This window comes from Gobio gobio, assembly GCF_949357685.1.
Source record: "Gobio gobio genome assembly, chromosome: 1".
Lineage (NCBI taxonomy): Eukaryota > Metazoa > Chordata > Actinopteri > Cypriniformes > Gobionidae > Gobio > Gobio gobio.
In genome coordinates, this window is record NC_137097.1 from 47,035,871 (window position 1) to 47,052,570 (window position 16,700).

A 16,700-nucleotide genomic window follows, 5' to 3' on the forward strand; every position below is an offset into this window, starting at 1 on the left:
TACTTATTTTATGTAATGTGTAGTTGTGTAAAATGTATTGTGTAATGTGTTGTTCACAAGTTCACAACGCAAAAATAATTACAAAAACGAACTTGAATGAATGAATAATTATTCATCATCAGGACCACGGACAGAGAGAGAAAGAAAGAGCGGGGAGGGGATGTTAGAGAGAGAGAGAGAGAGAGAGAGAGAGAGAGAGAGAGAGAGAGAGAGAGAGAGAGAGAGAGAGAGAGAGAGAGAGAGAGGCAGGCACACGAGACAGGAGCACACCGGTCGGACTCGGAAGTCGCGAGGATGGAGATCCGTCCGGACCGCTTTAAGGCTCAGGCAGGAAAAACTTTGGGAAAAATACACAGGTACCATCTTACTATCCTCAAAGCACGTTTGTACTTATGAGAACTTTTCATTTACTTGTTTTAAATTTCTCTCTTGGTTTATTTTAATTAGGCCTAAATAAATATTGCCCAGAGGAGATTTTTTTTGTAGAAGCTGAGGTGTTGAAAAATATTAAAATTAAAATGCGTCGAGTTAAAATGCGAAGTCAGTTTGCATCTGACAGCACATTTAGTGAGGGTGGAAATGCTAGTGGAAATTCTATTATAGCCAAAAAGTTATTCTGTTCCTCATATTTGCGTCTATCCTTCTTCTTCAAGATGTCATGCATGTGCAAGCCCTTGTCGTGACTGAATCACAGTCAAATGTGTTCTTATGTAATGTGTTTGCACGTAGTGCATCCACTCTGTCCGATTGAGAAGATTGTCCAGATGGATCAGATTAGTTCGCGGCTAACCCGGTGCCACAGACATCCGACGCGTGGCGTTGGTCGCTTTCTCTCTCACTTTAGTAGGCTATCTGTGCGCGTGAGCAAGTTCAAATCAGATGAACTTCATTATTCCACCTGAGCGTCAGGTAATCGCGCGCATCACTGCACACAGCTCGCGCGTCCCGGGACACAAGTTCTGATTCCACGCCCTAGTTGATCAAAGCAGACCGCGCTCAGAGAACAGGAAGACACTGACCAAATTTGGTCTTCATACGACAAGTACTTCTAGGCGTAGCCTATTCGATTCAAGTCTATACCTGTTAAAACAACATTATTAATGAAAAAAAAAAAAATGTCTATAAAACACAAAATTGTGTAAAACACACATAAATATGCATGCTAGAGGGGAAAAAGCTTATAATTAGAATGATATAACGTAATTTATTTGAACAACTGAAATGTATCATTTTAAACCGATTTAAGACCAGGAAGTATTTTGTCGTGGCTGATTTGGTGTTGAACACTTTTAGCTGGCGGGGGAGCATTTTAAATACCTTGTAAAATCCTGTTAATTCGATAGTCTTAGGCCCACATTCAGACAGGATGGACTATCCCAAAGGTCAAAGTACATCCCTTTCAAACAAGTTTAACTGCTTGGAAAAAATGTTTGATAACCACTAGCATCAGTGTTTTACTAATACTGGATTTGATATTTTTCTAAAAGTTTTATATTCTACAAAATATATAGCGTAGCTACGTTTTTGTAGCCTTTTACAGTCATGTCAATATTCACTGGTGGAATTAGTTTTAGTGTTAAAGTTTCGTTTTTAGTTTAGTGTTAAAACGCAAAGTCCCACGCGTTTAGGTAACAACTAAACATTCAAATCCAGCTCCGAAATAGCCCATCAGAAACACACACAGGCCTATAGCCTAAAACACCCACACACAGCTGTCGGCTCAACAAATCCCCGAACGCCCCCTCCCATCACTTCCTCGTCTCTCGCGCACACCAGTCAGCTCCGTCCTTAGTGCGCGAGCTCGCGGGATTAAATGAAGGGCATTTTCGCGATGCGTTGTAGTTATAATAGCTATAACTTTTTGAATACAAGATTCTTTTTTTCTTAAAATAATCCACACCTTTAAGTGTAGTGTGAAACTAAAGGTAGCCTATGATATGTGTGCAAATGTTTGTGTTAAAACTAAACTGCTGATATGGATTTCTGACTCTTTTCTTTAGCTGTGAGACTCTGTGTCCCTGGTAATATTTTAGAGAGACATGCACGGCGCCAGAATATTTTCTCTACCGGTGCTAAGGGGGGGCTAGACCAATATGTGGGGGTGCTAAGAAAATAATCAGTATTCATGACGTCATAGTTACTTCATAAAGAAATTGTCGTTTTCTTTTTTTAAATAAAAGCAGCTATGGTACACACCACATTCATCAGAAGTGTAGTTTAAAATTATATATGGTCAAAGAATAGGCATATTCAACAAAATAGATTTTTTATTTAGGTGACCACAAGACAACGACAAAAACCTTTTACATGCAAAGGTGACAAAATTTTGAAAAGAAGAAAAAATATATTGTCATTTTACTTATCTAGTAAATGCATCTTGATTTAAGAATGTTTAGATATTTAGATTAGGAAAAAAGACAAAAATACTAAGAAGAACATTTTTTGCAGTACGATTGCGTTTAGATGAATAGCCTATATAAGAAATGTAGGCTATTAAAAACAGAAAGACATATTGTTTCAGTCTTAAAGGCCGCGGAAACAGGCAGGTTTCGTTAAGCATGTCAATCCATTCCGAACACTCTTGGTTGGTTTGCTTCTTTATTGATTCAAGTAAAGATACAATTTAAACAAAACGAAATTCACTTTAAAAAAATGGCTTTCTGCATAACAAAACGTAATGAAGTCAAAATCATGTCTGATCCGCATGTCCCCCGACATATTGGGCATCTTAGTCTTATGATGTAGTGATCTTGCTCAAGCTGTTCACTTTTTTAACATAGATGAAATAATATATATTTTTTTAATATAGTAGAGCCCTGCACGGGCCTCAAAACTAAGCCCTAGCCCGGCCCGTGTCCAACAGCTCATCAAAATGATCAGCCCGACTGGATCCCGTGTTTTTTTTTTTATCCTCCCTATTACACATTAGTTGCAGCCATTAAAATATTTCAGTTTTGTTATTAATGTCAAAGTAGTTATATTTCGTTTTGTTTCTTTATTAAGTTTATTTAGAAAAATATTTGAAGCATTTTGTTGCTTGTTAAATTAAAGTTTTTGTTATTTAAAGTGACGACCAAGCGGCCCTGGCCGACAGTGAGTTAACCCAACACTTTAGCCTCTCAAATCAACACTTGACTTCTCTTGCTTATAAAATCCATATAAACACTTAAAGCATCGTTTAAACGTTTAGCCTACTATCACCACCATCACAATAAAAAGATGAGGCAGGCAGATCGCAACGGCGCGCGCAAATGAAACGGGCTACACAATCTAAACAAATAATAAATAAAAAAAACATGGTTGTCTTGCCTACCTCTCCGTGAAATGAATATAAATCCGATCTTCAATTCCAGCGCTATATGCACATTTAACGGAGTTCATGTCAACGAAAGCAACAGATATGAGCATTTTATTCATCAGCTCATTTCAACATCAAAGACCGCATTATGGGAAAGAGCGACCTGAACACTGGTAAGAGCCTTTAGTCTCATTAGTTTTAATGAAGATGGTTGTGTTTTTGAACATCTCAGACTTGGCTTATTTTCAGTATCACTTGCGGCAGTTTGCGTGTTGGCTTGCTTTACTCATTTGTGGGCACGTGTAGGCATAGCACCGTCCTCTAAACACTGCGCGAGTCAGTCTTGACAGCTGCGGACTCGCGATATCATGGTCTCATGTTGTTTCCACCAGCGCAGCATATCTCATTGTTTCTTTTAATTCTTGAATGTCTAAAATATAAAATGAAGGAGAAGCCTAAAAAGGCCCGAAGCCCGGCCCGCGTTTGAGGTATGACGGGACAATTGGCCCGAAGCCCGGCCCTATAGGGGTGTAAAAAAGTCGGGACCGTCGGGCTTGGGCAGAAATGCAGGGCTCTATAATATAGGCTACTATTTAAACATAAATATGAAACTAAATAGGCTATACGTTTTCTACGGGAAAAACTCACTTTAGCCTACTGCATAATTTTTGGCCATAGGCCTACTGTGCTTGAGACATAATTATAAATTATAGGCTAGATTGTCTACTTTTATTTGTATACATGCTCACAATAACGACAGTGGTCGTCAGTAAGTGCCATTAATGCGCATTGTATGTCACAAATCCTGCGGAGTCACTTCGTCGTCGTATTAACGGATTAGATTAGATTTACCGGTAGTTAGATTAAAGTGTGTACACAGTCCCGCCGCTGGCCGTTTTGATGCCCTAAGCGTGATCACTTAGAGTCATTTAGGTAGAGAGAGCATTTTCTTGTGGTGCCCTACGCATCGCGTGTGATGCATGGTGGGAGCGGCAGCACTGTGTGTATTTTCTGTAGCCTAATGGCCTTCGATAAGGGCATTTCTCTCTCTGACTCCTCTTTCTTTTCTCCTTTTGGACCCCATCAGAGACAGGGTTTCGGCCTGCACTCTGTATTCTTTATCAAAAAACGGTCCATTTGATTCTCAACTGCTTGGGGGGGCTAAACCGGGGCTATTCAAAATTCTGACGGGGCTTTAGCCCCCCCTAGCCCCGGTGTAGCGCCGTCACTGTAGAGAGAGCATCAGCAGCTGATTAATCATTTAAAGCTCAGCAATGCATCTCCTTCTCCTACTGTTTCAACCTCACACGCCAGCAAGCAATACACCACACACCTGCAGTTTTCCCTGTGTCATATACTCCATCTCTCCTCCTTCTCATTCTGCCATTCCTCACTGAAGAATAGATGCTATTTCAGCCCTGTGGTATTTTGTATTTTTTTATAAGGTAAATTCTCTTAAAACACACATTTCACTCTCGCAGTTTATTTGTCTATTAACAATGTCCAACAGCTATATGTGAATGTCCAATAATTTGACAAAATTACAGCTTTATTTGACATAACATAATTAAAGATTATGTTTATAGGTATATTTACGATTTAATAAAGGCTCTTTACTTACACTTTAGTTTCATTGGTAACCAAGTTCACTAACTTTCAATAAATTTCGATAAAATGTGATTTGTGATGCCAAAAAAAGTTTTTAAATTAAATTAACATTTTATTATTGTCATATTTTAAATATGAATACATACGTTTTAAGATTTTTTTGAGTCCGTTTTAACTAAAATCAAGCAAGTGTCCCCAGCTGAAGTGCCCCATCAATTGCATTGTTCTATAAATACAATTTTCATTCAGATTTCTGGCGCGTTCTAATTCCAAGAGAAACAATAAGGTAAAACTTAACAAAAATATGACGTGTTCAGCTAATGGCGATAAGGTCATTTCTCCTGTACCGTTTTTCACTCTCAGATTTTTTATTCTTGTTTGTCGTTTGTATTTTGCATGTTAACTAGGCTGCTTATCTGAAAGCATGCGAAGGTCAGGCTGCTGGGATGTGTATACGTTTGTGTGTGTGTGTGTGTCAGGAGGGGGGAAGTATCTCCCCAGGTGACACGGTCCCACTGAGACCCAATCTGTTCAATAGACGCAGGGGAGAGTCAGAGGAGTTTGGCATAAAAATCATAGAACAACACTGATTATAGAACAGAAACAAACGTGGGAGAGGTGGGGGAGATTTGTGGATCAGATTTAATCTGTTACATTTATACAATGTCATCAGAATTTTTCATAAAATTAACCAAAGGTCAGAGAGGCGACTAGATTCATAACACCTCTCCATACATGAAATGACTATAGTGAGCCAAGATGTTAAAAGGATGAACAGAACATAATTGTCACAGTGATGGTCATAGAAGAGGGGGAAGATAACATAGGATTATGTCATTTTTTTTACAGTCGTGCCTTCATCCTCTTATAGCAAGATTAAATGGGGAAAAGTGCATGTGTGTCAGTGAATGTTTGATGTGTTTGTGTGAGTTTAGTGTCAGCAGAAATCTACACATCTCATCTCTGAACTTAAATACAATTTTGCAACTATAATGAACCATGGAATGTGAACTTGCATTACGGTACGTGATGCATGAAGTGCATGATTTGTAATTCTGAGTTTGTTTGTTTTTTTTGTCTGCGATTCATTGACACATTCATCATGAATAAACATATTGCCGTCCTGCAACATTGTTGAAAATTATGTATATGTTGACAGGTGAATATGTTGCAAAACATTTAATATGAAAGTCAGTTATAATAAAAATGTCATTATTATTATAATTTTTTTTAAATAATTAAAAAAATGCTATTTAAAAATTTTTTTTAAGCTGCAGTCTGTAACTTTTTTATTTAAAAATGATCCGAAATCAAATTTTAAACAAGTACATAACCAGCCAGTGTTCAAAACGATCTCCTTACCGTAGCCCGATTCACATAGGTAAGCCTTTAATAATGTGTTATAGTTTGAATGGTACTGTTGGATTTCTGCAGGAAATTAATGCATGTCTTTGCATAATTACATCACGTCTGTATACATGGTTGTCGGAAGAAAAAAAAATGTGGGTGGGTCCCCCCGAAATTTTTACTGGGGTATATGCAATTTACAGTGCAAATAGTCTGCATTGTTTACTAAACGTCTGGTTGGGCCAGACAAAATGACAAAAGTCACCAAATCATTAACAGTATTACAATAGAGTAGGGGTAGGGCACTTGGCAGAAAGTTTTGACGCAAATCGACCCGAGGTTCGAATCCGCCTTTTGCCGAACTCGCTCTACTCCCTTTTCCTATTAGCCTGGTCCTACCAGACTCTCGTACATTTCATTTGTACAGAGAGTCTGGCCACTATCCATTGACAAGCGTTAACTTCCTTGAAGGCGGTACACTGTTGAAGTTTAAAACTATTGGATCTGCCCTGAGTCACTCAGATCTGCCATAACCAATCGCTAATGTTTGGTCGTGACGTATGTCATGCGCCGTTCGCCTTTATTTCTCACATGGAAGTCCGTAAAAATAAATGTGCACACCAACTCAGTGATAAAACCTTGTGCATGTGTGTAATGTTTGTGGTCCATAACATGACTGTATACTGTAAATAAAATATCATACGCTTGGTATGATAAGAATAAATGCTGCCGTAAATAGCGGCCCAATTCAAATGTTAACGTGCTTTTCTTCTGTTTATTTTTTGAGTGGTGATGAAATATATTGCTCTTGAAAATACTTGCCCGCATTTAAAGAAATACAAGTCTAGAAATGCATCCAAATTACAGCGAAGCGCAGCCGTATGGTGCTCTGCAGTGGTCAAAAAGGATATAAACAGTGAATTTTGAAGTGATATATTCTTGAAAACTCAGATGTGGATTCGGACAGCAATTAAATGACCACACGACCTTGATGTTTGTCTAAAACAGTAGGTAATTCGACCAGGGATTTTGACGCGGGTGGTGGGAGACGGACGGCAATAAAATCACTGATTTGCCCCGGCCTGTAAATGATGACAATACCTTCCGACCCCACGAGAAACAATTACCATCCGAATAGGGCTTCAGCCAACTCCTTCACCACTAACGGAGCGAGCTGGAAAATCAAACTTTTCCCGGGACACAACATCATTGCCACCAACAAAACTCAGCAAAGATTGTTCTTGCTCCGGCTTTAACTTCTGGATATTCGGCAGCGGTGCCACAACGGAAAGAATGGCTTCGCTTGCATCTTTTCTCCGCCGCCATTACTGAACTACAACTCAAACTAGCGCACGACATCAACACCATCGTTCTCAACCACTCCCTCTGTTCGCTGATTGGACTGGTAAAAATTTGTTCGGAGAAAACCTAAGACTATACCGCAGTCCCAGACGGAGTACTGAAGGAAAATAAAAATTGAGCGGAAGTACGTAGGAGGGCGGAGCCAGGCTATTTTCCCATCACATATCAAATCGGAAAGGCATTAATTTCATAAAAATGAAGAAAATGTTCGAAAAGTGTAAATAAATCATCTTATGTGTGTTTAATAATAAAGTGTTTATTGGTTGGGGGTCGGTGAACAGACATATAGATGGTGAAAGTGAGTGGGTCCAATATCATTGGTCTTAAAAAGTGGGTGGGTCTTGTTCCACCCACATACAATGGTTTTCGACACCCATGTCTGTATACATAAAGAAGGAGTCCGGCTAGTAGGCTATCGCATGTGAGGAGGCTGCAGGTGGCGGATAATTTATAGCCTTTTCTCACAGCAGCAGGAATAATTAAATTTAGCATTTTGATGGCAGATTGTAATCCAGAAAGGTCCAAACGACAATCATCAGTGACAAGCAGTGTTGGGAATAACGGCGTTATAGATAAACGGCGTTACTAACGGAATTACTTTTTTCAGTAACGAGTAATCAAACGAATTATTGTTTCTTCCGTTACAACGCCGTTAGCGTTACTGAGGGAAAAAAATGCGGCGTTACTATAATTGAGCTCATTGAAGCGGTTTTCATCCGAACAGGCTCTCTGTCAGTCGGACCTGCAACGTGCAACGCGCGCGCGTTGATAGGTTGAGTTCACACACACACACCTATGACGCACACGCATATGCCCAGTCAGCGATGGCAGTCCAACGACTTCAAAGGTAGCTTTCGCAAACTGAAAGTATAAACGCTACTTTTCCCTCGTTGAGGTGAAAGGTAAGAATGTTTATTGTAACGTGCAGCTTATGCCCAAGAAGAAAGAGTCTCTCCACGTCGGTGGAAAGTAATTCTATTTCTAATCTAATGAAGCCTCACGTCATCACAGCCACAACATTAGTGGCTAAAAACCCAGGTGATAACGTGAGCTCCACTACCAGAGGAGTAGTAAAGAAGTACTGATACTATTTACACAATATTTACACTATAGTAGGTCTACTGATAATATTTACACAATATGTACACTATAGTAGGTCTACTGATAATATTTACAATAATATATTGAATTTGACAGGTGTCTCTCACATTGTCCCACAGCAACATTACAATAGTGTACATTAATGTACAATGTTTTATAATAATAATTTATTCTATTTAGTGTCCAATTCATTCATTTAACATATTTAATATTGGGGGCATCCAAGTTATTTGACATATTTGAACATTTGAAGGAAAAAAAAAGTAACACATTAATTACTTTCCCTGGTAATTAGTTACTTTTATAATGATGTAACTCAGTTACTAACTCAGTTACTATTTGTAAGAAGTAACTAGTAACTATAACTAATTACTTTTTTAAAGTAACGTGCCCAACACTGGTGACAAGTGAAGATTCACCCGTAGGCAAAAGCAAAAGATTAGACTGTACAGAAAATGAAATCTACAGGTAACGCTAATACACACTAAATACACAGTCACGCAATGCTGTTGTTGTTAACATTAACAATTTGAAAACAAAGTATAACAATAATAAGATGTGATATGAGCTAAACGATCGTTAGATTTGATCACCATTGGTAGCGCAATTTATTGTTATGCTTTTCTTCACAGTTGGTCAGGACAAAAGTGGCAGACATGTTACTTACTTGTTCAGATGACATTTTCTGGTGAAACGTATTATTTTGGTTATACTTCCAAGACGTAGAATCTGCGATTCCGAAGTACAGTATCCACACCGGTGAGGTGACTGACAGCCACACATACTCCTCAAAACATTAGATTCATTCGTACTGAGGAGCCGTGACGATAGTAGTACTAACTGCAATTGCAGGTTTCAAGCAGAGATGGCGACAAAGAGGCAAAACTTTAGGACTGCAGCTTAAAATTCAAATATTTATTTAAATAATTGTAATTACAGGCAACCCAATAAGATCACATATGATATAAATTAAAACTGTACAAAAACAGCATCAAAGCATGCACATAACCGGCAAAAATTACTTAAATTGGGTGCTAATAATAAGAAGAAAATAATTTAAAAAATAATCATTTTAAAAACGTCAGCACACCAAGACCAAGGCTCCAAAAATGAATAGTGGACTCACACACAAATAACATTTCAAGCTCGCATGCTCTTCGTCAGACAAATACAAGTTTTTACCCACCAAGCCTTTATACTCAGAGGTGATTAATCAAGGATCACATAAAAAAATTATAATTCAGTACTCAGTGGCTAGTCTGAAATCGTATACTCTTCGAGTTGGTACTTCTTTTGAATAAGCACTTTGTTACCATTAAAAAAGTATATTCTATGTATGCGTGTGGTATGAGACTGCGTAATCCAGATGTACTACATTCATCATGTTGTCATTTTTATGTGACCTATCAGCATCAGTTGCATATTCAAAACTCCTCTCCTGTGGCCTCATGGGATAATAAAGCATCCATCAGAGGCACACATCAGAGTCTCGTCGGAAGTAGTCCGGTAATTTCCGCCTATCCTGTTTGATGAATACATACTCTTTTCATATACTGTTTTCATCTACTAGTAGGGAATTATGCATATTCAGATGCAGCCAATATTCAGAAATCAGTATGCGAAAATTAACCGGACTTTCACCAAGATGCTGAAGGACACTAGTTTTTGTATTCAGTTTTTGTTAGTATTTTGAATTAAGTATTATTTTTATGAATTAAATTCTCGTTTAATTTTAGCTATAGTAATTTTGTGTGTTTTATTTTTACTATATATATTTTTTAAAACTAAACATTTTATTTCAGCTAGTTTCCAATTATGGCAGCATTTCTCATTCAATTTAAAGTACTAAAATAACACAAAATTTTACAAAAAAAGTAACAAAAATAAATAAATACGAAAACAATATTTATTACAAAATGTTTTACAAAAAAGTAACAAAAATATATATATATATATATATGTGTGTGTGTGTGTGTGTGTGTGTGTGTGTGTGTTTTCATATTTATTTATTTATTTTACTTTTTTTGTAAACGTTTTTTTGTTATTTTAGTACTTTAAGTTGAATGAGAAATGCTGCCATAATTAGCAACTAGCTGAAATAAAATGTTTGGTTTTTTAAAAATATTTTATTTTATTTTGGTTAACATTTATTTCAAAATCAGGTAAGTGGCAGGGCTGATGGGAAAGTGAATGTGATGTGTGTATACTTGGAAAGAGTAAACTGACCTTGATATATGTGGAGAGGTCGAGTGTATAATATGCATATGAGATCAATAAAACTATTAAACATTTGCTGAGATAGTGCTGTTATAATGGGTAAGCAGATGTGCATTGGAGGTTATGATAAAACTTGGTAGTTGGCACCCATGTAAGATATTTATAATATGCTGACATAGAACTACATACTATTGGACAGGATTCTGTGAGCGTGTTTGTCGTAGAAAAGTCCTCGTACCACCCCCTTCTGCGGTACACCTGTCTCTTAGTAGATGGCCTAAACTCACGCGCACACACATATACAGGTCAACTGGTGCGTCATGAACCGTGGAACGAGATGCAGAAGTGCATGATCTGTAATCCCCCCTTTTTTAATGGTAACATGGTGTAAAATGCAGATAAAGAGAAAGAGCTAAAATACACTGTAAAATAAATATTAATTACAGCCAACAGTCATTCTCATTAGTAGGTAGCATATGTGCCGCTGTTGGCAGCAATCTGTTTTTAACTAGTTTTGACCTTAATTACACATCTTCCTGGGTGAATGTGTGTGTGCGTTAAATTGTGGACAAACACGCTCCTCCCCTCTCGTTCTCTTTGTCCATCTCTCTTTCTCATTCCACTCAGTGACTCTTTTTTTCTTGCTCATATTTATCTCCGGAAGTCTATAATTTCTGTAATCCTAATCTGAGGGTGGGGCTACAGATTATCAGTGGATAAGAGATGGAAGGGGGAAATTGAAGGGAAGGGACTTGCGTGAATCACGGGTGCGAGAGGTTTTTAGTTAGAAATAAAACACATTGCTATTTTCCATGAGACACCCTTTTTACTTTCACATTAAAACACAGTATATGGCTGCAGAATGAATCTGCTCCCTAACATGCAAACACACATATGCAGTCATCTCCTGCTTATTTCACTTCACTTTCTGATTGTATGTTGTTTGAGGTTGAAGGGATTATAAGGGATCTGCTTTTGTAGGAGCAGTGACAGAATGAGAGAAATAGAGAGAAAGATGTACAGAGGGAGAGAGAGAGAGAGAGAGATTAATATTGTGATACGTGTATATGAGATTTGTGGATCTCAGACGTAGTTCTCTGCAGGCTATTCTATTTTATACTGTTGTGGGTATTTAAAACAAAAAGAAACAAAATATATTAGGGGTGTAACAATGTATCGTATCACAATATATCGTGATATAATTCTGTAAGTCCACTGGAGGCAAGTTGATGTGAATCCAAGTGCAGTTTTATTTACAAATGTGAAGAGATACAAAACAAACTAAGACTTGACTTGAAACATGACAAACATTCACCAACAGCGCTTACAGGTAACAATACTCAACAAGGACACATGGCAAACATGAGGGCTTAAATACACAAAGACTAATGAGTAAAACACGGGACACCTGTGAACAACCAAGACAATGAACCAATGGCAGAACTGAACTGAGAACACATGACTAAAAAACCAATGAGAACAGGCTTGTTCGACTTCACCCAGCGATGCGCAGACCGATCGGCGGCTGACTTGAAGCAGTGCATGCCGGTTAGAAATTTTGTCCGACTTGAGGCAGCGCCGACGCCACGTGACAGTGACGTATGTCAACAAAGTGCCGCGAGAGCGATTCGAGAGCAGCCGGCTAATACAGCCGGTGCAGTTTCTCGAGAGCGACTGCATGAGGCTGCACAGGCTCTGATGACGACACAGCCGTTCCACGATTGGCCAGATTCACCGCATGACAGCGATCACGTGTGTTTCGTGTTTATTCTAAAACCTTCAGCTCCACTAATGCGCACAAATCTGTTTTTTATAACAGTAAAACCTCCTTTCATGTAGTCGCGATGTTATATTGTCATGTTTATCAAAATATAACTGATTAAAAACATAGACCCCACTTCATTGATAGTGTAGGCTTATATGTTGAACTTTATTCTTGTAAAAACACACGCTGTATTAAGCAGTGCATAAAGTATTACATGACAATAATGTCTCTGAAACATCTGTGTATTGCCAGATATTGCATTTATTTCACTTCAGCTGATAAAGTGTGCAAACACAGCGCGAGCGTCACCGCGGGAAGCAGAAAGTGTCCGACTTCACGTCTGTGTTTGCAGCTCCTCCCCGCCTGCACGCGGCTACTCTCGCCGATCAGTTGCATCCAGCCGCAGCCGATGTCGAACACACCTAACATAAAACATAAGGACAAGGGAATCACATGACAATGATCACATGACAAACAGGAAGCATGAACAAAACCCAAACACACAGTGATAAATACAAAAATGCAACAATATGTATTGTGGTTAGTGACAATCTGTATTGTGTATAGTTCACCCAAAATGAAAATACTGTGTGAGAAAAAATTCAAGTTTACTATGGTGTAAGCATATTCGTCTAAAATAATTCTGTATTTTCAGCTTGGGAATCATGAATATTTTTATTCTGTGTATTGGGTTACCAGCACCAAGTCCAAGCCTATTCATTTCTAACTCCAATGTAATGCCAAATTTAGCATTTTAATCAACAGTACATTTTTTGTTAACCTTTTACCATATGTCTTGGAGTATCGCAATTATATTGTATTGTGAGTTCAGTATTGCGAGTTCAGTATTGTGATATCTATCATATATATATATATATATATATATATATATATATATATATATATATATATATATATATATATATATATATATATATATATATATATATATATATATATATATATAATGTATATAATGTATATATGTGTGGCCAAAATTATTAGAACACTTGGCATCTGAGAGTCATCTTATGGATTTATTTTCCAAGAGGACAATGACCCGAAACATACCTTCAATGGAAGGAATCTGCTGGAACATTGAAAACGATGGACTGGCCCCCTCAAAGTCTGGACCTCAACCCCATCGAGCACATATGGGGCGAATTGGAAAATAAACTGGACAGATCTATTGTAAATTCAAAGGAAAGCCTTTGGCTTCAGTTGCAGAAGGCATGGGATAACATTAGTGTTGAAGTTCTCAGAGGAAATATATTGACACTATGCCAGAGAAATGAGCTGCTGTAATTGCTGCAAAAGATGGACATACCAAATATTAAAGTTAAAAGTGGATGAAAACAGTATGACTCACTTCATCTGATATTTGACTGAGCAGCCATCTGCATGTTTCATGAACATTATGAAATGAAATCATGTTTTGGAGACAAAAAAAGGTCAATATTTTCCGATCTGTCAGGTGTTCTAATAATTTTGGCCACTTATATATATATATATATATATATATATATATATATATATATATATATATATATATATATACTTACTTTATTAGGTATATCTGTTCAATTGCTCGTTAACGCAAATATCTAATCAGCCAATCACATGGCAGCAACTCAATGCATTTAGATGATCTGCTGAAGTTCAAACTTTGAACATGGCATGGTTTTTAGTGCAGACGGGCTGGTCTGAGTATTTCAGAAACTGCTGATCTGCTGGGATTTTCATGCGCAACCATCAGAGTTCACAGAGGATGGTCAAAAAATGAAGAAAATATCCAGTGAGCGGCAGTTCTGTGGGTGAAAATGCCTTGTTGATGCCAGGGGTCAGAGGATGCTAGACTGGTCTGAGCCAATATAAAGGCAACAGTTACTCAAATAACCATTCATTACAACGAGGTCTGCAGAAGAGCATCTCTGAACACACAACACCTAGAACCTTAAAGCAGTGGATGCCACTCCTGTCAGAACAGGAAACTTGAGGCTATATTTGCATGGGATCACCAAATCTGGACTATAGAAGATTGGAAAAATGTTGCTTGGTCTGATGAGTTTCAAGTTCTGCTGTGACATTCAGATGGTAGTGTCAGAATTTGGCATAAACAACATGACAGCCTGCCTTGTATCAACGATTCAGGCTGGTGGTGTAATGGTGTTGGGGATTTTTTGTTTTTGCACAATTGAGCATCATTTAAACACCTACCTGAGTATTGTTGCTGATCATGTCCCATGATCCCTTTGACCACAGTGTACCCATCTTTTGATGGCTATTTCCAGCAAGATAACACGCCATGTCACAAAGCTTAAATCATCTCAAACTGATTTTCTGAACATGACAGTGAGTTCACTCTACTCAAATGGCCTCCTTTGGGATAAGGTGGAACAGGAGATTCACATCATGGATGTGCAGCCGACAAATCTGCAGCAGCTGCTTGATGCTATCATGTCAATATGGACCAAAATATCAGAGGAATGTGTTGATTCTATGCCACAGAGAATGAATGCAGTTCTTCATGGCATGCTCAAGAAAGGTCTAAGGTGTACCTAATAAAGTGGCCGGTGAGTGTATATACTATCATTCAAAAGTGTGTGGTCGGCAAAAATTCAGTTTAAATGTTTCCTGCGATGGCAAAGCTGAATTTTCAGCTTCATTACTCCAGTCTTCAGTGTCACATGATCCTTCAGAAATTATTGCGGCTCATTTGACTGATTTGCGACTCAATAAACATTTCCTATTATCAATGGTGGAAACTGTGATACTGTCACACTTGCTTATTATAGTAAGTGAATGAGCACGAAGAAGAAGAAGAATCATATGAAAGACTTTATTTAACAGTCTTCACAAAACCAAACCAGTGTAGCATACTACACTGTACGAGAACCGACCATGAGATCTAAAACACAGGCAGAATATATACTGCGAGGACACAAAGATGATTGGATAAACACAGGTGATACAAATGAGGGAACTAATGAGTAACCGTAACAAACTAGAATGCAACGAGTAACCTAGGAGATGAACAAGTGGTGGGAAACTGAGAACAGCTCACTGAGATGATACAGACAGAACAGACATCATAGAGTTATCATGCAATTCTTCTGGCAGGATCATTTTCCAAAAAGCTTTGTTAAAGCTTTTTGCTAAAAACGCTGTCTCAGTGTGGATGGAAGGGCAAAATGTAGAGAAAAATATGCGTTTTCAAACGAAAACGTATTAGTGTCGACAAGGCCTAAGAGTCAATGAGGGTGAAACTAAGCATAATCGTGACAGATACATTTTTTATAGTAAATAGTAATAGTAATTTTTGTTTTTATACATATTTATAATATATATATAACCACACTGAGTGTAAAGGACACATTTAATTGTGAGCATTCATTTTATTTGCACATTAAATTCATATATTTATTTTTAAGGTTCAGAGCATGTCTGTGAAAGTGTTTGCTTGTGTTCTTGTATGTATGCGTGTTTTTATTGGCTGTAGATGTTGCAGACAGGTTGCATACGCAGATGGTCTCTGCTGGACTCCCATGTACTGCTATCCAGTGAGACACTTCATTCTTGTTCCATGTCCTCTCTCCCTCTGTGTCTTCCCTCTGCATCCCACCTGGTTTTAGGTGTGTATGTGATGTAGTTTCATGGCCTATGAGGGTTCCCTAGTGTATGTGACTCATATCCTAGCTCCATGCCTGTTAAAGTTGGCATGAAACGGAAGTTGCGATAGTCTTTTCTTCACTTTTGTAACATATATCCGCGTGAAATGGCTTCTCAAACAAGAACATTTTTTAACTATTAATTTGGGAACTAATTGGATGGCTGTGGTTTGCTATTGCTGTGATCTCATGAGAGTGACAGGTTGTCCTGCCCTCACGCCAGTAAACACGTCATCAGAGAAGAGAAGAGACTGCAAGTAGGAGGGGAAGTTATGTTGTTTAAAGATTATGAGGGCACATGAATTAAAGCCACAAAATGTATATTTTCACAGCT

At 38.0% G+C, this 16,700-nt stretch overlaps 1 protein-coding gene across 1 annotated transcript in view; it reads left to right on the forward strand.

Moving 5' to 3' along the window:
- Positions 1–202: 202 nt before the first annotated feature.
- Positions 203–16,700, forward strand: part of slc17a7a (solute carrier family 17 member 7a) — a 36,343-nt gene continuing 19,845 nt past the window's right edge. The window contains exon 1 of the mRNA XM_079817826.1: positions 203–356. Within this exon, the coding sequence (XP_079673952.1) occupies positions 295–356 (62 nt within the window). The 5' untranslated portion in view covers positions 203–294. The remainder of the gene's footprint in view (positions 357–16,700) is intronic.